This window comes from Vitis vinifera, chromosome 10, assembly GCF_030704535.1.
Source record: "Vitis vinifera cultivar Pinot Noir 40024 chromosome 10, ASM3070453v1".
NCBI lineage: Eukaryota > Viridiplantae > Streptophyta > Magnoliopsida > Vitales > Vitaceae > Vitis > Vitis vinifera.
Genome location: NC_081814.1, coordinates 2770234 through 2793580, shown reverse-complemented (window position 1 = coordinate 2793580; position 23347 = coordinate 2770234). Strand labels below are relative to the sequence as shown.

Genomic DNA, 23347 nt, shown 5'->3' with positions numbered 1-23347 from the left:
CCACCAAACCAACAGGCCACTCATTCTCCTGCAATTCGCTGTTGTCAAATTCAGACAATATATCTTTTAGCGTATTGGATGACTGGTGAGTCCCCACCTGCTCTATTAAATTCAGTCGATGATCCACTAAAGATTGAGAGAAAGCAACAGAGAGTGAGGGAGAGAAGGCATTACCTGGAAACATGAATGGCAAACCACTAGGGTGTGAATGGTTCTTAATTTGATGAGTTAAGGTCACACATGAATAAACCAACTAACTAAATAAATCCCAGATGCCAAAGTTAAAAGATTTACAGTGTATGTTAACTATGACTGTACATGAGACCCATAATCCATCATCCATAGTCATTGGTGAGACTGGTGCAAACCATTCATCAGTTACAGGGGGGGGTCACATACAGGATTCCACCAATGATCTAGCATCGTCATGGGTATGCCAACTGTTACATACAACATGCTGCAGTAGGCCACCATACAATTTATTAGTGAGGCATAGTTAAGATCATATGTGGTATTCATCTTCTCTCACCCTCAGCTGGGGATTCACCATGACACCACAGCTTTGTGAATTATTACGAGAGGGGCAGGGTATAATGACCTTACTGCTAAACTCATCAGCACTCTAGACTGGTTTTCCTACTCGACGCTTCCACATGCTCTGCATTAGATAAGAACTTGAGATTAGAATATCTAGAATGTAAACACATAGTGCATACAATATTAAACACAGTTAAGCTCTGACAACTTACAAGAGGCTCATCATCAGAATTTTTGGCATCCTCGGTGTTTGAAGGATCTGAAGTTTTCTTGCTAGATTTATCCATGTCTGTTGGATTACTCTCCAAATTTTCTGCTTGAGTCTCTTCAGAATCTGATTGCTCTTCTTTGTTGGCTTCCTCACCAGAAGGTGAGTCTCTTTTTGATTCTTCTGGTTCTCTCTCTTCTGAATAAGATTCCTTTTTTTCAGGGGATTCCTGAGCATCTTGGCAGATGCCCTCCTTATCCTCAACAGGTCTCCCCTCAGAATAAGGTTTTTCTTCCTTCTCTGATTCCTCTGTATCACTTGGCCTCTTCTCCTTATCCTCCACCTGTTTCCCTTCCGAAATTGATTTCTCTTCCTTGTCAGATTCTTCCCCACCAGTAAGACCCTTCTCCGATCTTTCATTCAGTTTCTCTTCTGAATCACCTGGAAAAGGAATGAGATGAATAAAATTTAATGATAACCAAAATTCAAGGTCAATGATAAAAGCTATACAACTGGCTTTACAGGTTTATAGCTGAGCATCATGTATAAGCTCTCATAAAAATGGATCAAGATCTATAGGTTGATAATAGCCAAGATCTTTTTTTTTTATTACAACCCTTTTGAAGGCAAATTATTCAACGTGCAGGAAGATAACTCTAGCCAAATAGGATAAGGCAATATTATGGATATATAAAAGATTCAAGTAGAAAATATTTTGATTTGCAAATTCTTAATCTCTCATAGAAAGAAGGTTAATATATATCAATGCAAAAGATGGGGTTGAGCTTGAGTCCAAAATCAATCATGAAATTTCAAGCTTGAAACATGGTTTTGACCATTCCACATCACAAGTCCACTCTTGCACTTGCTAGAAAATAATTTTTTTAGTTAAAGTTCCCTACATCCCTCCAATGCATCATCATTGCAATTTTATGCACAACTGAACCATCTCTATAAGTATCAAAAGATTGTCTTTGTCAACCAGTAACTTGCTAAGAGACACTCTTGCTGCTAATTGTAACTAGTACACACTAGTTTCCATCATGTGGTCAACGTTGCAACTCTACACCTGTTTCTGGAGCAAATTTTCTGCTCCAGCTGGATATTTGGTCAGGAAGCTTCCATTTTGCACCCACCAGAATTCCAGTTTACTCCAGCCCATTCAGTTGGTTAGGTTACAACTAAGCAGTCAAGCTAGAATTTAGTTTACTTCAGATCATCGCTCATTTCATTTTCATCATTGAATTCATTCCAAGTTTGAAACATCAACACTAGATTATGACTTGAGCCAAAAAAAAAAACCATGGATAAACACAAAAATCACCAAGTGGCAAAAAAAGATGCATCCCTTGATACATGCATGATTCTATATCATATTTCAAATCCCAATCAAGTAACATGCTCGATGAGAAATATTTTCAGGATTTCCTTCCTCTGCCCTCACCAATACTTTATGCAGCTTAGAAACAGTTAAAAGCCAAGATATTCTTATTTCCCCTCATCTTCATCTAAAGAAGAAACGCCCATTTTAATCTTCATACACACCTTCATTATGAGAACAGTTTTATTTTCAATACTCCTTTTTTATCACTCTATTTGCACAACTTTAGTTCAGCTGTTCCAAGGCAATCTCCTTTTGTTAAGTTTGAAGATTAGCTTTTCTATTTGTGAATTTTCAAATAAGCAGATGCATTTTTACTCCCAATTCAGTTAAAATATTATCCATAATTTGACAGATAAATGCAGAATAAACTCTTTGTGGATATTCTTGATTTCCTTTAGATATTTGAAGTGTAAGGACCATGGTTATAACAAACTTTTAAGTCTCAGTGGTAGGATATTAAAATGGATAGGAACAATATCGATACAATAGCAATCTTTATTTGGACCCTAATTTTCTGTGACTTCTGCCCCAATTTACACTCTGAGAAGTTCATCAATACCACATAAAATCTGTTATTAGCAATAATACAACCCCTTCAAAGATCTAAATTCATGCAGACTTAACAGGGAAGTAAATAATATATGTTACAAAGGCAAGACAATTCACCTGAGTTCATATCTTCAACTTTGGACATTGCATTAGGTTCTGGATTTGATACATCAGAGCTCCCTCTGCTCTCAACTTCACAAAATTCAGTAGCAGTGTTACTCTCTAACCCAGCCTTCTCTACATGCTTCAAATTTTTCCTTGGAGTTCTTTTGCCTCTTACTTTAGAGGATGAGGATCTGTCATTCATTTCAAAGTTCATAAGTAATAATTTTTGACACAATTCCCACATAATATGCAACAGACTACTCACTTAATTGGTTTCTTGTTCTGTTGTGAACCATTCAAAAACTTATTTTTCTGGTCAGCTGATCTGCAAAATATACAAAATGAAATAAGAATCAGAGATAGCATTCCAAAAGGAGAGAGTTTCTAATAGGTGAATTGTAATGATACAATAAGGGAACCATGCTGTGATTCTTGTTGATAAATACACCAGTAATGCTATGAGCTCATGCGGGTGTCAGCATTTTCCCTAGATAAACTCTCTGGTAATTAAAGAAAAGAAAAAAGAAAAAGAAAAAGGCAATACTTACACTCCTTTAGAAGGTGGGGTCTTTGATGAATTCAACTTCTGTAAATGGTGTAACAAAAACATTGTCAGGGTCAAGCCACTATTAATAGCTTTACTGAAGTCATAAGCAAAACAGTTCACTAAAGGAAAGAATGTTCTACAAAAAAATATTGAGACCTTAGCAGGCTTTGCAACATTTTCAACAAGCTCCCAGCGTTCCCTGGCTAAACGAAGCACTTCCACATCCCCATCATCATATAATACCTTCAGTACAATATCAATTGGTGAACAATCAAGAACTATGCCGAGTTGTGCTAAATTAGATTAAAGACAACTAATAAATGACTAGTAGCAAAAACATTGTTAGTCAATATTTACTAAAAAAGAAAGAATAAAAAAGGACAAGAAAAATGCAGCTTACCACATGTTTTCTCGCTTTAGGGTCATAAGATTTCACTACGCCTTCATAAAACCTGTTGATTTTAGGAATAAGATAAATTAAGACAATACCCTTGTGAGAGCTTACAGATGACAAGGCACTCATCTGAAGTTTGGACCCCACTAAAATAATTTTACAAGAAGCCTATTAGATCTCCATTATCAATATCACTGACAACAGCTTCAAGAGAAGAATCTAATCCAGACAAAGAAATCCAAGAGGACTGGTGTGACTATTAAGGGAAAAGAAGTTTCAGAGGTGAGAAACGCGCAAAAATGGCCTAAAAAAAATATTAATAATAGAAAAAAAAAAGGCGGGGGGGAGGAAAAGAAATAGACAGAAAGCTAATCTCAAATAGTTGGATAAAACTGAAAATGATGAAAAGTACGAGTCAAATCATTTTTTTTCCTTTTTTTGGCTACATTCTAAGCATGAAGAGAAAATCCAACCTGTAAATCCATAAATACAAACATGCATAGATAACATGACATTTGATTGAAGAAAGAATCAGGCTTAGAAATTCTGAGAAAAAAAAAAAAAAGAATTGCAATTTAGCCACTTTTATTTGGAATAGAAAATAATTCAGTATTCTAATCCTCAACAAAACACTTCAATCTAATATATCGGGAAGGTATATCCCACACTTTATTATGAATCTCCTTTTTATTTTTCTTTCTAAGAATGGCACTTACGCCCTTTTTATTTTTATTTTTTTATTTGCCTCCCTTATGTAAAGTGAAAAGAACTTACTGCTTATCCATTGGCCACCAAACTTTTATTCTGCAATCAATCAAGTCTGCAGCATGACTCCTCCCTTCCTTTGATGTGGACTGAGGACAAACAAAGCATTAAGTCATAAAACTGTGGTTCTAAGTTACAAGTACAGAAGAATAGCAAGAAAAGTAACAAGAATCTCATATATGAATCTAAAAGAATCTATACCACACCTAGCAATATGTGAAAGTAAAGTTAGTTTCATAAACACTTTTATTTTCATCTTTCTTTTTTTTCCCCCTTGTTTAGTTTCCTCGGTTTTTCTTTTTAGCTTTTCTTATCTTCTTCTAAGGGAATCAGCCAAACCAACTACCACCCCCCCTCCCCCAAAAAAATAAATAAATAAATAAAACCAGCCTCTTTCTCTTTTTTCCTTCCTTCCCAGGTTCCTTGATTTCATGATACTGCTTTTTCTTAATTAATTTCACTAGGTATTAGGATATCCTATGATCTTTGAAATAGAAAATGGAAGCCCTTTTCAAGTAGAAAAGGTACTCATGTTTGTTAAATTCCTTCCAAAGAAGCACAACAATTAAAATCTAACTCCCCCAATTATTCAAAAAAAGATGTTAAACAACAGAAGTCTTGTCCAAAATCAAAATAAACTAATGGTAGGCCTAATATGACAAGTAAAAATATAGTTAACAATAGTAATCATCATTCATTCATAGTCGGGAGTACATCAAAAATCATGCTACAAGGTTCTAGATGGGCATCTTTTCAAATACTTGGATACCAAAATTAAAAGCAGCCCAAGAAGTTATATAGAAATGTACATTTGCAAGAAACCACTGCTTTGTTTGACAAAAAGACAAGAAGAACCACTGACCTTTGCCAATCCTGCAATGCTTCTTCTTTTCCGCTTCTTGGTAGATCCTGTGGAAGACTTGACATTACTTGCTGTATGGATCTTATCAGTCTCCATTGGCACATTAGGCTTCTGCAAGTAGTAGAAAAGACGCAAATTTATAATATCAATAACTAAAACAACCATAAGTATCTGTAGCTCTTTAAGTAATTTGACAAATGGAAAAGCTCACCCTCAAATCATGATCTTCATCTTCTCCAACAATACGAGCCTCATCATTATCACCCTTGTCAGAGCCTTTTCCTTTGCGTTTTGATAAAAAGTTTGAATTCCTTCGGAAGCATGATACCAACAAGTCTGACTCAGCAGGTTCGCCTATATTTTTCAATGCAGACACTTTATCCTCCGAATCAGTGTGAACTTCTGAATCCATATCAGTGGACTGAAATGAAGATACCCCTGCCTGATGCAAATTATCACGCAAAGCTCTTACAGAACCCTTTGAAGCACTCCTTGGGAGAGACGATTTAGCAGATGATGATCTACGCCGTTTAGGTACTGTAACTGGTGTTACTTCAGTGGATCTTCTTCTTTTCTTCTTTTCATGTTTCTGACCCATTTTTGATTTTCTATGTGACGAATATTCATGACCATTGCTTGATTCAAATTTACTAGACATTCCCATAGCATCAAAATTTATTTCCCTCACCATTTTCAAGATATCAACATCGTTTTCAGCATGTTTCTTCTTAGCTGGTGAAGACTTCTTGTTCTTCACTTTTCTTGATTTGGTTCCCCTAGATTTCAAGCGTTTTATCATTTTCCCCAGCGGCAATTCATTTCCATCTCTATCATTGTCGTTTATGACCCCTTCTTCATCAACCTGATGTAAACAAGGAAAGAGTGCACAAAAACAAGTGAGTGAAACATCTGATATGCAAAAAGTTTCATCCAAAAGTACTGTTTTATGGGAAAGCAGCATTCTTGAACCATAGAACATACCATTCCATTAGTTTCTAACTTAAGAGATTCAAAGTGGGTCAACACACTCTCATCAGCCAGCCACGTTTGCCCTTCACTGGCCTATCAAAAACATGCAATGGTATTACATGAGATTTTTTTTTTTTTATGGATAAAGAAGAAAATATATTAGGTATTATGTGAGATGATATCAAGGAAATATAAAACAAAAAATAAATAAATAATAAAAGTGATGTGGATGAATCTCCAAGATATATATCAAGAAAGGGAATTAGTAGTAGTTGCAATTAAAATAGGATTAGTATTACTTGGAATTAAATTAGGATTAACATTTGGACTATAATTAGCATGAGCTAGTTAAGTTATAACATAATTAGAATTTGAGTTATGATAAGTTATTAAAGTCCTGGTAGACTTTGGATGTTATAATTAGAAGTTGAGTCATAATAAGTTATTAGAGTCCTAGTAGACTTTGGATTTCTTAGAAAAGGCTATAAATAAGCTATTCAATGTAAATTTCAAAGGGATGAATGAATTGATATTAATAAGATTATATTTCCTTTCATAGCAAGTGTTGCAATCCTCAATGGTGATATTCCATTGATTTTCTTCTAGATGAGACTCCTAGAAGGCCTTAGTGAGATTCTAAGGTTTTCGATTTTTAATTCAATGTTTCTTCTTCCTCTATTTCTTATCTTATATTTTTCTCTACCATAAAATTTATTCCTTGTTTCTCTCCTTACACCCTAAAAATAAAACCCTTTCTTCTTTCTCTATTTCTTATCTTATATTTTTCTCTACCATAAAATTTATTCCTTGTTTCTCTCCTTACACCCTAAAAATAAAACCCTAGCCCACCTACCCTTGAGTGTAGGCAATCATCGTAGGGTTGTCCTACATCAAAAAGGTATCAAATCACCCTCAAGCAACATGAGCTAAATTTATCAAATCTTGTATGTCTTCTTCAAACTTCAGATGTAGACAGAAAGTTATCCTGTGCAATGTTTGGCAAAAACATCTAATAGGGAAGGTGATGACTCCAAACAAATAGTCATAGAATTATGCAATGATTTGAGACATCTTATTGATGATGTTAGATATTTCACCAGTACACCCAAACAAAATTTTGAAGAAAAAAAGGAGATTTAATATCAACACTTTTAAATAGTAGCATGAAAGACATTTATGTACATGAACACTTATAATGGTGATTTGATGAGTAGCAGGATTGGGATCAATGGATGTCATGAAGTGAAAGAGCTCTATGGGACTTCATATGGCAGTCTCCCATACCAATTAATTATAGGCATCAATATACTGATAAAAGATTAATAGATAGCAATAGTTGGGAAGCTAAAAGTGCCATACAAACGCCTATTTTTCTTTAGTAAGCAATGCATGGAGAAATTTAGAGAATAATAAAAATTAAATAACCGACAATAATGACAAATGAGTTCGCAAGTACCAAGACCCCGCATCTTATTGCAATAAAATTTATCATATCCCAACCAAATTAATGGCAGGAATTCAGCCTCCCCCTCTCCTCCAGGTGCTCAATACAGCCAAAACGAATTTTATGGAGAGAACTTACCACAGAATCATCCCCCTCCTTCTTTTCACACAGTTTGTACAGAATTGGAGGTAGAGTGATTGACGAAGTCAACCCTTGAACATCATCCTGTTTTTGAACTAACCGCTTGATGATTGACAGCCCAAGGTCACAAAGAGCATGGGAATTCTGAGAATTTCAATGAACAGAAAACAATACATAAGCTCATATTAACTCCCTTCAGAGCAGGGTTCATCTTTGGGTTTAGGTTCAAAACTTTATCTTCAAGAATAACAAAAAGTTCAAAGAATTTGGATTAAAAGGTATACTTTATCCCCTACCTTTGACTTTGCTGCATCAACTATATCTTCTGAGAGCTTGATACTTTGAAAGATAGAGATTATTGCAGAAATACCCTCCTTTTCCTTGTCAGCGCCAGCTTCTGCCTTGGTATCTTCATCTCCATGCACCAGCATAGAAAGAAATATATGCAGTTTCCTGGAAATAGGGAACAGGACTAACTCCGATAAGAAGTAGGATTGCTATGGTCTTAAATATACTTGTATGCATATTACCCTTTACCCACAAACAAGTAACTATTTCAAGTCACAAACAAAATCCTCAAGAGTTATTCACCCCAATTTGCATGTGTGTAATAAGTGGTGTAAAAAATCTAGCCACCTTGACAAATATTTTGATAAAGAAAGATCATTTACAGAGAAAATGTAAAAACCATAGGTAAGGTTTTGATACAAATCATGAGTTAGTTAATGGATTGATATTAAAAAATTGACAGTTTTGAATCTACATAAGATGTAACATATACAAGTTAAAGAGATAATAAAAACTATCTCAAAGCAACCATCATTTCAATAGCATAAAACTTAACAGAATACATTTATTTAACTTTGGATACAATTGAAATATACAAATATGTCTCATAAATATCTGATATATAAAATAGTATGTTCAAATAATTTTTTTATGAAATCATATGGTGTATTATAACAGATGACAATTGTATCTTAGAAATCTAAACTAAATGGTTTCCAATTTACAGATTGCAAACAGCATGACTACCTAATCATATGAAAATAAGAAAAACTAGGATGATTGGCAATAAGAAAATATGCATAACAATCATGTACTGAAAATTATTATTTTAGAAGGTTCACCGGGTGACAGGTTAAAGTGTTCCTCTAGCATGCATGAACATGAAAAAGAGCATTGCCTCAGCACTGAAGACATGTTGTAATGTTCACAAGCACAAAAAAAAGGCAGAAACCAAAACTATGTTGGATAGCCATCAATAGAAAAGTTGATATTAATAGAATTGAAACTATTCATATTTCACTCCTTTTTTTGTTGGATAGCCACCAAAACACACTATACATATTTCTCTCCTTTCCTAGTAAAGCTCTTTTCATATGAAAAGTATCAAAAGTTACATTTGAGAGAAAAAAAAATGTACATGTGGAAACAGATATACCAGTATATTGGTTCAAATGCTTTGACATCCTTGCATTCATCGATATCAGGACAAGAATGATGAGCAAGGGCATGGACCAAGTATGGGAGTATGAATTCAGGATAAGCCAGGGAGCTTGCATCAGACTGTGTAGAAAGTTGTCGTGCCTTGGCTTGATGATACATTTGGATAATATCACCCAGGTTGTGTTTGTCCTGCCAAATTAAACATGACACAATATAACTAAAAGATCCAGCTAACAGCCCTTCAAAGTTCCTGCAGGTACAACAAGCATAAAATGCACTTGAATAAAATGCAGAATAATTACAGCCAATCAATTCCAGCATAAATACCTCTTCAAACTCAGATGGTTGGGATCCGACAATGTTAAATGAGAAGGCACAAGCATATTTTGCATCCAAAAGGCGGTCCTTTATGTATTGATGAACTTTGCTCAGGAACAGTTTCTTTGCTTGAGGAAAACTACTCTATAAGTCCCATAAAAAACAGAAAAGCATTTTCAGATATTTGTGAAAAGTAAGTAAACTGTCTCTGCATGAGGACAACAATAGAGGCAAGCACTTATATCATAAACAATTGAAAAGCAAAAACAAAGAAGCTTCAGCAAAAAAGGACTCCACCTCTGATGTTCTCAAGGTTAGGTGAAAGACACCAACAGGTATCTTATGATCCCAGTGCCTAGCCAGACGAAGAATTGCCTTTGCAGCTGCAAGCCTCAAATGGGCTTTATCAACTGCACTGCAAGATGGCCAAACTCATATATGAAATCCTAAGTCTCTTAAACATGAGATACTTTGAAAGCAAACTAACCAAAGCAAAACCAAACTAGTAATTAAGGTGTACCATAAAAATAAAAAATATTTATGGTTGATATTACCTTGATTCTATATCTTTCGAAATCTCTCCAAACAAAAGAATGTTTTTAAGGATTTCCAGAAGGTCATCAATCCCAAGCCGAAGATGTGCATCTTTGACAGGCAAGTAGCTTTTGACCATTGTTTTGATTCCAAATATCTGTAGCACAAAATTGAGGATATTGCATCATTAAAGCAACAATTAAAATATTGAAGAAAAATCCAGGATGCATTATCCATAAAAAATGAGGTTAATGCCCTAACAGCATGAAACAACTAAGAGAAGCACAATACAACTTCCTCCACTAAAACAGCGGACCTTCAATAGACAAAGCTCACTTCTATCATCCCAACATGCTTTTGCATTATCTTCTGCTTTCTGAAACAGCAACGAATGCTTTTAAATGAAAAGAAATTATCAAAAAATCATAATCCGAAGACAGACTGAATAAGTCAAGGAGTTTTAAATGGCATACACTACTACACTTTAGAATTTCGCATTTTATAAATCCTTCAATCTCACTCTCTCTAGTTTCGAAAACTGGCATTGCAGTCTGTGCTATGCACCCAAGAGACTGTAGGACAGCAGGCAAATGTGTCTTCTTATCCAGCATATCCACAAGCCTCTGCATGATGAATGAGAAACAATGGCTCTTGAAAATGTGAAGATCATGCCAAATTTAAAGAATATATATAATAATTTAAATAAAGGCCAAAGATGACACATGAAAAAAACTAATGTAAAACCTTGTATAAAACAGAGAGTGACTTGAGCCCATCATCCTTTGTTATTGCTGCAAGCGCATGTACAGCATACTTGGCTTGTCTCCGACTACCTTCTAGACATAGCCTTTCCAATATAAGATCCACTGAACTGCAAGTAACAATAAGGTGATAAAAAGCATATAAACCATGAACTTGGATTTAATAAATCTGTATTTTCAAGAGTTGCACCTGGATGTCACAGCCAGTTGTTCTCGGATGGTTCCACCAGCCTTTGCTAGAATATGTAAAACACCTTCTTTTATTATTTCATTGTCATCTTTTAGAAGATGAACTAGATCTTCTTCAGCCCCACTCAGTAGCAACGGACTGAAGCGTGCAAGAACCTAAAGGTTCATCACAAGAAATTAAAAACATACAAACAAATATGTTTCAGAAAGGAAACAAAGTCAACCATGACTGTAATATACTTAATACTATTAATGCTGCAAACTCTTCCCATTGCAACTAAACAAAGAAGGAAAAGAAAACAACGAAGAGATCATTCAAATGATATGAAATTTGCAACTTAGTCTTGCTATGACAACAAAAACCCACAAACGATATGAAATCACTGGCAAGCACAAGCAAACAAGACAATGGACATAATTATTAATGCCACTGAAAGTGGTTATTATCATGTATCGTGCTGCACTGCCATGGGTTAAAGCTGTTATTCCGATTAAATATCTCTATCCCCAAACACATGGATTTTATGTTGAGCCCATGAAAAAAAAAACTCTATAATTCCTCAGCTTGGTGACAATTGTAGAAAGCATTGCAAATCAACCAGTTTGCAAGAAAAAACTATGAATTGAAAATAAAGGCAAAAGAAATGCTAATGATATTCTGATAGAAGTACTGCTCATGATACAGTTTTGTTGATGAAGCTAGAGGAGAGGTTCCTTGCAAGTTAGAAACACTTTAGAACCTAAAGGTTTTAGGTTAAGCAAGACTAAGACAATATACAGAAAATATTTTAGTAAAATTAGTAGAAGTGAAAATAAGTGGTCAAGAGCACCTAAAAGCCATCATATCCATCATTTGGATCTGTTACCTATAAGGAAAGTGAGGTTTGAGGACTGCATTGACCATAGAATTAGAGTCAAATGGATGAAATGGAGAAGTGAGTCTAGAGAAGTTTGGACTTTTGAGAGAACAAATAAAATGAAATAAAAATCTACATATACATAAGTACATTCTTAAAAATTGTCGGAAGTTTTCACTAAATGGCTAAAATCCAAGTATGCTTTTATTGTGCAGAATGCTGGACAGTCAAGAAACAGACATGTCCACAGAAAAAGCACAGCCCAATTGAAGATAATGAGATGGTTGAGTTCCAGGACAAGAGGCATAATTGGAAATGAATGCATCTGAGGGAAATTGGAAGTTGCACCAATTTGTGACAAGATGAGGAAAGGCCAACTGAGAATGGTTTCCACATCTGCAACAAAGACCAATGAGTGCACCAGTAAGGAGCAATATGACCCAACTCGAAGTTGTTGTATGTTTCTCATCCTGTTCTGTTCTTCAACTGATTTCAATGAAATTGTTTCTGATCAAATAATATGACTCAACTTGAAGGAAAGGGAGAAAGGAAAGGCTGACAAGGATGTGGTTTGATATAATGAAAAGAGACTCAATGACCCATTATGTTAATGAAATATAAAGCATAAAATAGATTAAAGTGGCAGAACACAGTTCACATAGTCATACCCTAAATAGATGAACTAAACCATATGCAAGCTGAATTGCATTGTAACATCAGCTCCAGGGTTATCATTATTATTTCTTTTATAGGCCTCAATTTCATCATTACTATTATCTAAAGTTCTCTAACTCAACTAGTTTTTGTTGCAAAACAACTCATGATCCTCCAGCATAGTTCATCAAAATCCATAAGAAAGTTGTGGGATGTAGTTAGTTCTAAATTGTCCTTTTCGGTGGGCAATGGAAAAAGGATAAAGTTTTGGAAAGATAAGTGGTGCGGGGATGTAGTTAGTTCTAAATTGTCCTTTTCGGTAGGCAATGGAAAAAGGATGAAGTTTTGGAAAGATAAGTGGTGCGGGGATGAGCCATTAAATGTTTCTTTTCCCTCTTTATTTGCTCTTTCTAATTCTAAAGATGCTTGGGTGGCAGAGTTGTGGCAGCATTCTAATGAAGAGCGTGGTTGGAATCCTAACTTCCTGAGGCCCCTAAATGATTGGGAGATTGTTATTGTGGAAAGCTTTTTGGCAAGACTTCAAGATAAAGTGGTAGAAGAGGATAAAGAGGATAAAGTGTGTTGAGTTGATACGAAAAGTGGAACTTTCTCTATTAAATCACTTGATGCTAACCTAAAGATAGGAAGGGTAGTGAAATTCCCTTCTAGTGTTGTGTGGAATGCGTGGGTTCCTCCGAAGGTGTGCTTTTTTGCTTGGGAGGCAACTTAGGGAAAAGCTTTGACTCTTGACCATCTTCAAAGGAGGGGGTGGTCTTTGGCCAACCGTTGTTTCCTATGTATGTCTCATGAGGAGTCTATTGACTACATCCTTTTGCATTGTGACAAGGCAAGGGTGTTGTGGGAGCTATTATTCTCTCTTTAGAGTTTTTTTAGGTGATGCAGCCTACAGTTAGAGAGATTCTACTCGGCTGGCATGGTTCCTTTGTTGGAAGAAAGCGGAAAAAGATTTGGAGGGCAGCTCCTTTATGCCTCTTCTGGACTATTTGGAAAAATAGAAGTCGAAGATCTTTTGAGAATGTGGAATTCTCAATCCAAAGGCTGAAATACTTGTTTTTGTGTAACTTGTTAACTTGGACCAAACTATTTATAGGTGAAAGATTGATGTCCATAGTAGATTTCATTGATTGGTTGGGGTTGGTTTGAGGGAGGGAGTATCTTTTTGTTTTCTCTTCCTTTTTTGGCGCTTTTTGGCTGCCGCTGTATACATCATGTGTACTTTGGTCTGCCCTTTTTGGTGTTTTTAATACAAATCTCATTTACTGATCAAAAAAAATAAAAAATAAAAAATAATAGTTCATCAAAATCCATGTATCATTTAAAACAATTAACTCTAAATCTCTTCTAATTAACTCCATTACATCCTGGGTTGCCTTCAGCTTTGTCCAACTCATCCATCTCTTTGGAAAAAGAAAGTTCAAATGGTTGTAGCAACTGAAAACACACACACACACACATATATATGTATGAAATTAGGACAGGCCCTCTTGACTGGTGGAAATAGAAGACCTATGCCATTTGGTGACTACATTAATTTTTAAGTTGAAATCCTAGACATATGTCTAAGATGAATGCTTAAGGCAGTCATGCTGAATGTTTAATTACAACATGCAAACCAAATACACAGAACAAAATAGTGATCACACGCCCAGAAACACACAACCAAATACATAATAACCATAGAAGGATTAAAGATTTTAAAATTTCACCAGGAAAAGATCAAGGAAAAACATATTTTACCACTAATACATTCATGCAAGATTGAATATATTGGGTGTTTCCAGAAGATTTTTGAATGGCAGCCTCCAGAAGGAATTCTTTCACATGCTCCTTGTTGAAAAGTAAATAAGAGCACTTCAAAGAGAGTGTGCCTAAGAAATCATAGAGACGGTGTTTCTCACCAAGAATCCTAAACAAATCATCCTGCAAGTAAAAAAAAGCCATCTAAGAATACAGTCTCATGGGAAAAAAAAAACACACACACACACACATAATTTTGTTAAACTCAGAAGCATCTGTGCCAGCATCTTAATTCTTACCCGAGAGGAACAAGCTTGATGGAAACTAGTCTTTGGATCAATTAAACTTGATAAAATCTTCCAAATGTTAACATCTTTTAATTGATCAAGTATCTGAAAATTCTCCTCAGCCTTTGCAGGGTCAGCAAACAAGCGAGACATAATTCTGAGGCAGTAGGTGACCTTTTTTTGGATCTCAGGACCTTCACCATCCTGCATGTAGATGAGAATGATTTTTATCAATTCGACATTATAATAGACATTCCAATTTTATCCACCAGGTAGTAGTAATAAAACTTTCAACATTTGCAAACCTGATGCATCTGCTTAAGAGACAGATACCTCTGCATCTCTTGTTGCAACCTGTAATCCAAGAGGAAATCACCTGAAGATCAGTACAAATCTATCATATATATAAAAATTGAAATTTACTAAAGATCCCACAGAAATGCCTGATCTTAAAACCAAGCATTTGAAACAAACCTTTGTTTCTGCTCCAGTATCTTTTCAAGAGCCTTAACCTCAACTTTGTCAAATCCTGAGAAAACTCTTACCCAATGTTTAACCTTATCTTTGATTGAGAATTCAGTTGGAAACAGGGTCTCACACAGGACCGATTCAATTGTATCTGATCTGCAGAACAGATTCCATTAATCAAACATGTGTCTCATTGGATACTTGGAAAGAGCAACATCATGCAAGCTTTAAAATGGACCAAAACATTTTTTAAGTGATTTTCTGATTAGAATATATTACTACAGTTAAAAGACAAAATATAGATGTGAAGAATAATCAGCATTACTCATAAATCCGACATATGTTAATGGACCTGAGTCTCAACAATGTAGAATATAGATGATATATTCACCAATAAAATATAGAGGTGAAAGGAGTGATAAACAGGCATGTTAGAGAAGCAAGAAATACAGCGTGGACCGGAAGTCAATAACAGAATTCACAGAGCCTATGCCAATGCTTTCGTATCGCCATGACTTCAATAAAACATAGTAAGGAATAATTTGAGCATGCAACTGTGGGTGAGAATTGATCTCACTACAGCATTTGAACCACTTCTGAACTTCTACATCACATTGAGCTCTTACATTACAGTTTGCTTATTTTTTACAATCTTTCAACAGAATAAAATAGGCATTCTTAATCGATACTCCTTGGTATTTTATTATGACACAAATGGCAAGCCATAGGGGTTTCTTCTTTGCTTGATGCTCTCCCTAGAAAAAACAGAAGCCAAAAGTGCAACTTGCAAATTAAAATACCTTACCTGAAATCTTTATCATAAAAACATCTTAGAATCTTCCCAGGAATCCAATCAAATTCACTGGGATTCAGTGAGCCATCACAACATCTCAAGCAATAAAGATTGTAGATCTCAGCCAGCCTCTCTAGGGTATACTTTTTAACAAGTACCTGAAGATTTGAGAGCAAAACTATTAGAATTTTAAAAACAAGATCCAAGGGATAGAAGTAAACTGAACAAGCACAAACAAAGATGAAGGAAAAAGTAAATACAGATTTGTCTCGGAGACGCTCAGCAACTAGCTTTGCAGTTTCAACTGGGATGGAACTTAGAGAGTGACAGGCCACATCACAAATTACAGCAACAACTTGTTTCCGAACATTTTCATCATAATCTAACAGCCGGTCACAAAGTGCAGCTACAAAGGATTCAACCAGGATCAAATTTTTTTTATTTTTTTATTTTTGATAAATGAAGAAGAGTAAAAAGGATTCAACCAGGATCAAAATCAAACAGATGAAAGACACATAAAGAGCATAAAGGTCTGTAGAACTAATCAAAAGCCCTTACAAATGATCTGAGGAGCTTCGGCTCTAGAAGGATTGGACAGCAGACAACTTTTGACATGTTCGAGGACAGACATACGAACCCCAACTACTCTATCAGCCAACCTCTTCAAAAACTCCGAAAATATAGGTTGAAATGCTTCAGAAATAGCCAAACCCGGCAAAGCAAACAGGTCTCCAACTAATTTCACCGCTTTCAAACGAGTATCTAAATTATCTGTCTGCAAATGTAGACACTTGGAAATTGAGGAACTGTGCATCAAATTTAATAATCATGAAGTTTATAAAAAGAAAAATTAAGATTGTCACAAAGATACAAGGAGAAAATAGGCAAATAAACTATTTTGAGTTCAGTGAAGAATGACAAACCAAAAGCTTGAAGAATATCCAAAAAGAATACGCTAGTAAAAGGGTTTCATTTTCAATCAAGACACCGGGCCAGAACATTCAAACAACTATAATAAGAGATTTCGGGCCCAACTTCCAAAAGTATCATGAAAAGCTCCTTACAGATGATGTCCTAATACTTAGTTCATCTTAGCAAGAACCACATAATGAGGGAACATACAAATTTAACAGCATAAGAAACGTGTTCAAAAGGAAAAGTAAACTGCTGATTCTGTGATTACCAATAGCTCTCCTGTGAGGTAGGGAGTAACTCCCGATAGGATCTGAGGAGCACAACGATAAATGTCATAGATAACTTCATGGTAGTCAATTTCGCTGTTCATCGACCTGTTATCTCCTGAAATCGATGACACCAGAAACTGTTTTATGCCAGGTTCAAGTTTTGCTGCACAATGCTCTATAACATTCATAGCAAGCCTCCTTGCAGCTGTCGTAACATCCTGGTGTCACAAGATCCAGAAAAATAATTGTCTGTCTATTAATGTAGATTCTTAGCATAATGGAAGCACAGTATTATGCAACATGTAATAACAAAACACTCCAGTGCAAATACCAGCATAGTTAAAGGTACTTACACTCTTATTGCGACCTAAAATAGACAGGATAGAAAATAAAAGATCTTCCCGAACATCCTCACTCTCTTCCAAGAGAACAACCATGATAGTTTGCATTGATGTTAAGACACTTTCAGGATGATCATCCCTGCATAAGAGAAATTTTTATATGGTAATTATGGCATCTTTAAAAAAAATGCTGACAACCTAACATGCATCCCCTGCATATTCTGGACATATTAACATATCTGTCATCCTTGGAGTTATAACTTAGCATAAAACCATTTGACCTAAAATCAGTAATTAAATTCTATACATTGGTGCCTTGATTATTCAGGTGGTCCATAGAAAACTTATCTGGGAGTAACAAAATTTATTTACATGCACATAAATACACACACATAAATGCATCCTGTCAGGTAGCCCAGGCACATGAAAGGGGGGGTGAAGAAATGAGTTTTCTTTCCTCCAACTCATCACATCTCCAGACTCATACATAGAGGAAATCCATCAATAAAGAATCAATTAATTATTTCTTATTGCTACAACCTCATCAATGAATGAAAGAAAAAACAATCCAAACCACTATACAACCATTGACAATATCTACTAATGCAGTTCTCAAAATATTTAGATGATCAAATGATTTGTTTGAGTTTGACTTCCACAAGTTTAGAGAGAGAACCAGACAGCTTCCATGTTCAACAAAGGAAGAGTCAACAATCTTCAATAGATAAATTAGTCTGAGTTAATGAGGCAGTTTTACTAACAACACAAGCAGATTCCACATAACTAATTAACAATAAAAAATTTGGGACAGAACACACCTCGCAACAGAAAAAAATGTACGGAACATTTCATTCACTAGATCATCACACTCAAGATCCAACATCACAACACATGACCTATATCTTGCTAGAGTCTCCAAGATAACAACTCTCCTTCCAAATGCTGGACCATTTGTATCACTTAACCCACTAAAAGTGCTCACAATCAAGCGAAAGATATCCTGGAAAAAATATCACACAGAAATCAGTTGGAGGCTGGATGTATGATTAAAAGATTCATGAATAACAATCAACATTTTACAGTCCAGTCGACCATCATAAAAGAAATATACCTTCAGAACATCATCACTATAAGGAGCCTCAGGAGCAGTAATCCGGGTTATCTCACAAATACATGTTGCAACGAGAAGCTTAACATCCCTATCTTGGTGTTTCAGCAGTTCTGGCTTGACAATTGCGTTCAGAGAAGGCTGCAGTGATTCCAAAATTGATGCTGACGGTGATTGATCCAACTCAGTTAAACATGTTGCAGCTTGCTGCATGTTAAAGGAAGGCAAATTATTATTAGTCAACCAGTCAAGAATTGATAACAGTTAACTTCATACATGAAACTACAAAAGTTTGAAAGTTGGGCCTAGCATGGTTTTCAATTATGAATTCCCCTTTATGCTATAGCTCAGTCATGAAAGTTAAAAGTTAAAACCCATCACCAAAATTTATTTTCTTGATAGGCAAAAAATAATATCATAAACAACACCTGATAAAAATAGGACACACCAAAGTACACTAGTTGGATACAAAGGTGCCAAAAATCCATCTCCACAATTTATGCCCAACCAATTCAATGCCCACAACTGCCATTGTTACTAAAGGTTCACACTTGAGGCACTGTGATCCCCTATAATCAAGGTGTAATAATCAAAACAAGTTGCATGTGATACATCTTGACTGTTTACAGAGAATAGTCAAGAAAAAAAAAAAGAGAGAGACTTCTTCTGTAAGCTCATTTTAACTTTCATTGCAATGAAATTTTTATAACCCAATGATGACAAATTTATTCATCCACTTCTCTTTATAGATCCCACTACTCCAACTTATCTCTAACCACCTCCCCACCCATTTCCTTACCCACTTGGCCAACTTCCCACCCAAATACCCCTCTCTTCTTGCACATCTGAAAAATTGGTATCTAGCTCTTCTGAATCTCTCTCAAAGAATGGGAAAAAAAATAGAACTTAACATGCGCATTCTAAAATTGCATTAAGGACTCAATATCACATGCATATGGCAGGCACCAATTGCTTGTTACTGGATGTAGTGTTAAAATCGAAATTCTAATTACCTATTACTGGAATACTAACAAAGGCATGCCATCAGGGCCATCACAGCACCTTGCAGACCATAAAAAGTGTCTAGTCTCAAGGCATTGCACATGATCCAAAGAAGTCTTGCCTTGCTCAAGGTAAGCCACCTTCATGCACCCAGGGAAAACTTTGATGACACTTACACTTATTACCTGCAGCCATTCTAAGCAAGTAGCCCACCACTAAGAGCAACCACCTTAATAAAGCCTTGTCCAAACCATTCTGAATATGCCACAGAATCGTGTCCAATCATCCACTCGATCTAGTGCGGTATTTATTACCAACTCCTCGTTCAGCTGTTCATCACTACCTCAATCCACATCTTTTTTGTCATAGCCTACTCCTTGTAGCAATTCCGATTTGCCATAAACTGAACTGTTGTAACTTTTACAATAAAAACACAGCTAAGAATCTTTAGCCAGAACAAGCTACCGTGTTTGCAGTATGAACAGTTCCTCAAGTCCATTAGCATGTGAAGTTTTATTTCTGGTAACATTTGTCTGCCATTTGGATTGCAAGTCACAACATTGGTTCCTTCAAGCCCATGAACACCAAAGCTGCAATTTAGATGATAATGAGAACATTTATAGTTTATCCTCCATCATAACTGCGTCCACCACCGCTCTTTTCGTTCACGGTAACTTATCCAGCCACACCTATGTATTAGGAAAGGGTAATTCCATTCATGGTACCATTATGATCAGTTTTACCATAATGGGCATCAGCCCATCACACATCATCAAACATTAAACAGAGAAGAATTACCAACATGATCTTGCTGCGCCGTTTGTTTAGGCAATATTAATACATGCACTATTTGGCTATCAAACAAAAATTACCAAGGTGGTCATTTCTCATATTCGATGTGGGTCCCTGCTTTCATTTATTTCTTTTAACGGCCAATCACCGTTAGAATTTTAAAACTATCATTTATTTCTTTTAACGACCAATTCTCATTACAATTTCTAAAAACTATAGACTTCAATATCCAGTTTCAGATAAAACTACTGAACTTCTAACAGTTAGACCTTCTTCTTTCATTGAGTTCTAAACCCCAAGCTCAACCAACTTTACCTATAAAAGCAGTGAGATTATTATGTTCTCCCAAACAATCATCGTCACATAATTCCACTCATCTGACAACATCCTGAAAAAATGTACTAGGCTTCAGGTCAAGTTCAGGATGAATATTTTCTGGTGAAGCGTGGGAGAAATTATATAGCCCCTTCTATCAGCTTCACATTTTCCAAGGAAACAAACAAGCCTACAAATGCATGAAACAACGCTCAACTTTCAACCCCGCAGTCTCCCCATCAAAACTCACCACCGAAGGACTCAACTTTCAAATCCTACACTACCCCACACTTACCACCGAAGAGAACAAAAATACGTATATCAAAAACCACAAAACAACATCAAGATATCAACTTTACTCCCATACCAATAAGCAAAAACCCTAATTCAACCCAATTTCCTTAAACTCCTATCAAAACCACCAATTCCGGAACCAAACCATCAAACTCACCAACACTCAATTCGACCCACACAAAAAAAAAAAAGAGCAAAACAAAGGAAACCGATATTCCAAGCATCAAATTCGCTGATTCCGCTTCCGGAACCAAAACCACACTAAAACAACATGCAAAAACCATGTCCTCTTTTGTTCTCTCATTACTTTCCCGGCAAGCAAACATAAAAAAACAGTAACAATAGTAACAACAAATTGAAAAAAAACCAAAAATGTGCACCTTTAAGAGCTTAACGAGAGCGTCTTTGGTGGCCGGAGGGTTCTCGAGCTTCGATCCGACGTCCCTGAGCTGCTGCTGACGCTTCTGATCCATTCTCTTGACCAAAAACGGCGACGTTTCGAGCTTCACGAGCTCTCTCACCGTACCATCGGGTCGATAGGGCGTGAAAAGTGAGACGAAAAGAGGGTTTCTCCCAACACCACTGCGAAATGAACTCTAAATGCGAGTGAAATTCAACCAAATCCAGGGCTCACAGCTATTTTTATCTTACAAATATGCGTTTTTTCTCCGGTGCCCTTGTATTTTATTCTATTTTCAATTTCTCTTCTACATATTCGTGACTCGAATAAGGGTGTGTGGGGCGATAAGTTGAAGAAGTTTGGGTTAAAATTGCAATATTTAGAAGTTAGAGAGTGAAGTGCAAAAGTAAGAAATTTAAGGGGCTTAGCTCCGCCTATGCACGAGCGTGAATTTGTCGGAACGCAGATAACTCGGGCATGACGTAAGTCAAGACTCGAGAGATTAGGTAGCGAATTTACTGAATTAACCCTACGGTATTATCAAAATTACATTTTTGTTTAGATTAAAGTGCCTTTTTTTTTTTAATATAAAATCATTTTACAAACGACTTCCATCTGAATCTCTTCTGAAAAATAATATTATTTTAAATTTTAGAGTGATTTGATGTGTGATGAAAAATATAGTGTTAATGGGAGGATAAATATTCATATGAGTATTCTCGAAGATGTTAGATGGTATACTAATTTGATTTGATATTAAGTTTAATAAAATTATTTGAAGTTTTGAATTTGACTCGTGGAAATGATAGGTTTTATAATTAAATCTTTTAGATATTTTAATAATTATAAAATAAATTTTATCAGATAAGATGTTTTGATTGATGTGAATGTATTAATAATTATCCAAAATTATAAAGTTTAGTTGAGTAAAACTTACGATTTGCTATGTGTCAATACTTACGATTTGATACGATGAATTCTATCATATAAATTTTTGATGAAAAAACATTTGCTCATGACTTAAATATTTACTTGTTTTTAATCGTCTATTAAAAATAAGTATCTTATATAGATATTATTCTTTTGCATGTAGCATGTGCATGCAAAAGTTTTTCAACTATTAATCGTTTATTTTTTTCCCTTAATTGAAATAGCATTCATTTGTTAAGTAAATAAAAACGGTACTTGTATGGTATTAAACTTGTAAGATTCTTTAACATTATTGATCGATTTATCAAATAATATACATATTTTTAATATTATTTCACAATATATGTCTCATTATTTTGAAATACACAAATTTCGACTTTTAGTTCCATTCACACTATCTAAACAACGTAAAATTGATTACTTTTTATGTATAAAATGGTCGTCCATAATAACTCATTTGATAGTATTTTTATAAAACGCTTTTAATTTTTAAAAATATTTTGAAAAAAAATTAGAAAATGTTTTTAAAAACTAAAAAAAAAACACTCAAAATGTGTTTGATAATAATTTTATAAAATATTTCAAACCTTTTTAATACTTAAAATTTTTTATTTTTTAAATATTTAAAAAATATATATAAAAATTATGTAAAACACATTTTTATAACATCAAGTGATACTCTTAAAATCGCTTCAAATAAGAATATTGTCAAACAATCCCTATAAATAGAGTTTAAATTCATGGGTCCACGTATTTATTTTTGTCTAAAGATCATGACTTAAGATATGTAACTTTTTATAGGCCTCCCTAGGCTATAGAAAACCAAAATTGGCTATCTAACTTTTAGCCATGATATGCGTAAATTTTGTTGCCATTATAATGTCGAGCTATTGCTAAGTCCAAAATGATCAACTTTGGCAAAATGATGGTCAACGTGGTATAAAGGTTATGTTTAGAATATTTAAATACGGAGTGAAAATGAGAAAAATAAATTATATATTTGGATTA

General features: G+C 35.1%; 1 protein-coding gene across 2 annotated transcripts; it reads right to left on the bottom strand.

The window, feature by feature from the left end:
- Nucleotides 1–183: 183 nt before the first annotated feature.
- Nucleotides 184–21631, bottom strand: LOC100855126 (sister chromatid cohesion protein PDS5 homolog A). 2 transcript variants are annotated; one of them, XM_059740234.1, is made up of 34 exons: nucleotides 21390–21631; nucleotides 18610–18813; nucleotides 18317–18498; nucleotides 17511–17637; nucleotides 17157–17375; nucleotides 16532–16748; nucleotides 16234–16379; nucleotides 15986–16131; nucleotides 15187–15336; nucleotides 15018–15066; nucleotides 14725–14916; nucleotides 14426–14608; nucleotides 11158–11312; nucleotides 10951–11077; nucleotides 10680–10829; nucleotides 10523–10582; nucleotides 10227–10363; nucleotides 9970–10087; nucleotides 9682–9816; nucleotides 9350–9543; nucleotides 8202–8358; nucleotides 7903–8049; nucleotides 6333–6413; nucleotides 5563–6213; nucleotides 5352–5462; nucleotides 4499–4578; nucleotides 3731–3782; nucleotides 3487–3573; nucleotides 3332–3369; nucleotides 3049–3108; nucleotides 2796–2974; nucleotides 750–1186; nucleotides 599–658; nucleotides 184–457 (listed from the first exon to the last, which is right to left on the bottom strand). In XM_059740234.1, exons 1-33 carry the CDS (start codon nucleotides 21480–21482, stop codon nucleotides 623–625), a joined length of 5100 nt encoding a protein of 1699 aa, XP_059596217.1. In that variant the 5' UTR covers nucleotides 21483–21631; the 3' UTR covers nucleotides 184–457; nucleotides 599–622. The 2 variants fall into 2 exon arrangements, with proteins under 2 accessions (XP_059596217.1, XP_059596216.1); XM_059740233.1 differs by having other exon boundaries at nucleotides 184–658.
- Nucleotides 21632–23347: the final 1716 nt, after the last annotated feature.